A 3,698-nucleotide genomic window follows, 5' to 3' on the forward strand; every position below is an offset into this window, starting at 1 on the left:
GACAGAATTGGGGTAGAGCAGAATAAAATCAGGAGCTCAGAATAATGGAATTACTGCGAGATGTAGAAAAGAGCAAGTGGACGGAGCACACTCCCGGAGCCCGGCTTTAACCCCTGGCACGGTGTTGCTGGCAGAAGAAATACAAGATATTGGTGCTAGGATTGACCACTTTGAAAATTGCCTGCTGACATTTAAGGGTTGTGCTTTAAGGTGTCCGCAGAGTGGGAAATGTCGTTGCCTAAGGGGAACACAGGAATTCTTATCCAGCTGTTAGAAGGGAAAGGTAAATGTGAGAATGCAAGATTTGCCTCCAGCCATCGCCTTACGCTCATGAGAGGTATTTTATTAAAGGCTTCTGCTGGAAGATTGTGTTAGGGGGAAACGCAAATGTTCTGCGAAGAGGAGCTTGTTTCACCGCAGGCGTGGTAAGACCGAAACAGAGTTTTAATGATTTTCTTAAAAAGCAGAAAAATCTTTATCAAAATGACTCCTAGCAACCTGTTCTTTTTCTTTTTCCTCATAAGGGACGCTTGAGGTTGAAACCCGAACGATGCGTTACACTTGATGACCATTAATTTCTTTGCAGGTGCAGGAACGGGAAGCAGGAGCCGGAATCAAAATTTTGAATTTCCTACCAGAACGTGGTGTCCCCAGAGCTGGAGTTGCCTTGCCAACCTCTCCTTTTGCTTTTGTCTTATCGCAGGCTGGGATAAACATTCTTATGGGTACCACGGGGACGACGGGCACTCCTTCTGTTCTTCGGGGACAGGACAGCCCTACGGCCCGACGTTCACCACGGGAGACGTGATCGGCTGCTGCGTCAACCTTATCAACAATACCTGCTTTTACACAAAAAATGGCCACAGCCTAGGTGAGGCGTTCTCAGGAGAGAACAGCTCCCGCTTTTTAATATTTTGCATGTGTTGGAACTATTGTCCCACGTTTGTGGGTAAGATTTAAAAAACTGGGGGGGAAAGGAGCGCTAAGCAGCAGGCAGGAGATGTAAATTGGCTCCCAGACATAAATACTGCCAGCATGTAAAATGATTTTCATCCCGCTCCAGTTGCTGAAGTAGGTTAGAACTCCATCTCCAGTTTTGACTCTTTTCTTCTGCTCCTGCACAGCTGGTGGGAGGTTGGATAAGGTAGCTAACGGGGCAGATAAAGAGGTGAGAAGTTTAATTAGTGTGTTATGCCACTGCCTACACAGCCAGTGTATCAGTCATTTTGCTTTTCAAAGGGATTTGCCCATCTCTCAGCCTTAACACGCTGGCCCAAGCGTTCCCGAAACGAGACATTAATTCAGCCTAAGAAGTCTTACTTAAGCGCTGACCTGTCGTTTGGTTCTTTCCACAGTTGTTTCAGTAGTTCCTCTAAAGTTAAGGACTTAAAAATTAAGGACTAAAAATTTTGCCCAAAGGAATATCTCAAAGATGTTTTCCAGGCATTTTCTTTTTTTTTTAAATAGAAAGTTGTGGCTAGTTTTGCCTAAAATGTCTTTCCCTCAGATGACACATTCTCCCGCCCAGATAAATTTGTCACTTTTTTTTTTTTAATTGTTGCATAAGACACGCAGTATATTTCGATAAGTTTTGCAGGGACAAGCACTCCTTTCCTTTGCTTCTCCTCGCTGTGTCAAGTCGGCTTTGTTGGATTCAAGCTGAGGAAGCTGGTAGGGAAATACCCTACTCAAAACCACTTAGCAGAAGAAAAGTTGATTTGAGTTACGAAGGAGCAGGACTGGAACGCGGCATGTGCCTGGAGGGTGCAGAATTTCTGGTGAACTCTTGGCAGAAGCGCTGGGCTCCCCAGTATCAGAGGTGGACGTACTGGAGAGAGTCCAGCAAAGGGCTGTCGAGGTGGCGGAGGGGCTGGAGGAAACCTCCAAGGAGGAAAGGCTGAGAGAGCTGGGGCTGGTCAGGCTGGTGAAGAGAAGGCTCGGAGCAGGGATCTCATCCGTACGTGAGGGGAGGGTGCAGAGCGCACAGAACCAGCCTCGTCCCAGTGGAGCCCAGTGCCCGCACCAGAGGCAGCGAGCACAAACCAGAACACGGGAGGTTCTCCCTGACCGTCAGGAGTCGCTTTTGCACTGTGAGGGTGACCAAGCACCGGCACAGGTTGCCCAGAGAAGCTGTGGAGTCTCCATCCTTGCAGGTATTCAGAAGTTGTCTGGGCACGGTCCTGGGCTGCCAGCTCTGGGTGGCCCTGCTCAAGCAGAGGGGTCTCACTAGATGACACTTTTCCTCTGGCTGTTTTCCTCTGAGTGGGTGGTTTTTCAATTTCACCACTTTTCAGCCTGGCAAGGCTGTTACTTTTCATCACAAAGAAAGCGTAACGGTCGGGAAGAGGCCAGGTCTTCTGTTTAATGAATACACATTTATTCGTTTGGAATTTAATATCGGGACTCCGCACAGTAGAAGGGGTGTAGGTTGAAAAGTTGTCCCTTGCTCTGTCTGGGATTTCCCAGGGCCATGTTGTGTCTGGGTGCTCGAGCAGATGAAGCCAAACAAAGAGCACAGCTCAGTAATTTCTGTATCACATTCCATCATTACTGTCCACTAATTCCTTGCCTCGTGTCCTGCTCAGAGATTTATTTTGTTTGGGACATTTGGAGGTGTTTTACAGCAATGAAGCCACCTGGTCTTCCTTTTTTGGTCTTCCTTTTCCTTCAAAGATGGGTTTTTTGGAGTGGAAAGCTTATGCTTTCTAACCTGGCATTGAGTGATCCCGTAGGGAGCAGCCTACCCCAGAGGTGAACGGCGCCAGCGGGAAGAAACAGGAAAGGAAGGAAATTAAATTACACCATGCTCAGAGAACGGCGGTAGGTATCAGCATGGCTGTCTCTTGGGTATCCTCCTCTTGGAGGATGTGGTGCAAGACATGAGATGTATGAGAAAATCGTAAGTAGGAGACTCTCCTGAGCATTTGCAGCTGGCTCATTCATGTCCCAACTTCATGGCTGGACTCAGAGAAGAGAGATGATGTGGTCAGAGGAGACGAGCGCTGGAAGCCCTAGGAAGTAGGAGACCATCAGTCGTCGCTGGGCTGACCCCCACAAAAGCTGTTGGAATGTTTTACCATCTTTTTTCAAAAGCAGAATGCAGACCTCAGCCGGGAGGGCTGTTGTTGAGAGCCAGAGATGTCTGTGCCCCTGGTACAGAAGCACAGCGATGGAGAGAGGTGTTTTCCGTGCAGTGGTGAGGAGAGGAGCCCGCAGACCACAGCTCGCAGCCTTCTGGCTGTTATGTGGCTTCTCACGGATGGAGGCAGAAGCAACGATTTCTTTGTAAGTCAGAACGTTTTCTGTGCAGGTGGAAGCCGTCTCCTTTGTCCGGGTTTGAGAGCACCAGGAAACTTTTGCCCACCTGCTCTCAAACCAGGACGCTCCTTGAGGACCTTGAACGTTTCATGATACTTAATGCTAACTTCAGAATCTCACCTCTGTGTTGTGTAAAGCCGAGGTTTACCAGGAAGGGGATGAATATGCTTTTTCTCGACATTCCCTGACATAAAACGGCTGAAGCTGTATGTCTCCTCTTAGGAAATGAGGTCATTGTGTAATCCTGCTGCAGCTGCCAAAAATATTCATGAGACGAATCAGCCCCTTGTGATGCCAGTTAGCTTGACAGCAGGGTCCTGCCCTCTGGCTATTTCCGTTTGTCTCACTTGTAATGTGATCACTATAGCTTTGTCTTTCCC

General features: G+C 48.2%; 1 protein-coding gene across 1 annotated transcript in view; it reads left to right on the forward strand.

The window, feature by feature from the left end:
* The first annotated feature begins 228 nt into the window (after positions 1-228).
* Positions 229-3,698, forward strand: part of RANBP10 (RAN binding protein 10) — a 31,668-nt gene continuing 28,198 nt past the window's right edge. Inside the window, exons 1-2 of the mRNA XM_009870214.1 lie at positions 229-283; positions 704-871. Of these exons, the coding sequence (XP_009868516.1) occupies positions 229-283; positions 704-871 (223 nt within the window). The remainder of the gene's footprint in view (positions 284-703; positions 872-3,698) is intronic.

The sequence above is a fragment of the Apaloderma vittatum genome, unplaced genomic scaffold (genome assembly GCF_000703405.1).
Source record: "Apaloderma vittatum isolate BGI_N311 unplaced genomic scaffold, ASM70340v1 scaffold31685, whole genome shotgun sequence".
In the NCBI taxonomy this organism is placed as follows: domain Eukaryota; kingdom Metazoa; phylum Chordata; class Aves; order Trogoniformes; family Trogonidae; genus Apaloderma; species Apaloderma vittatum.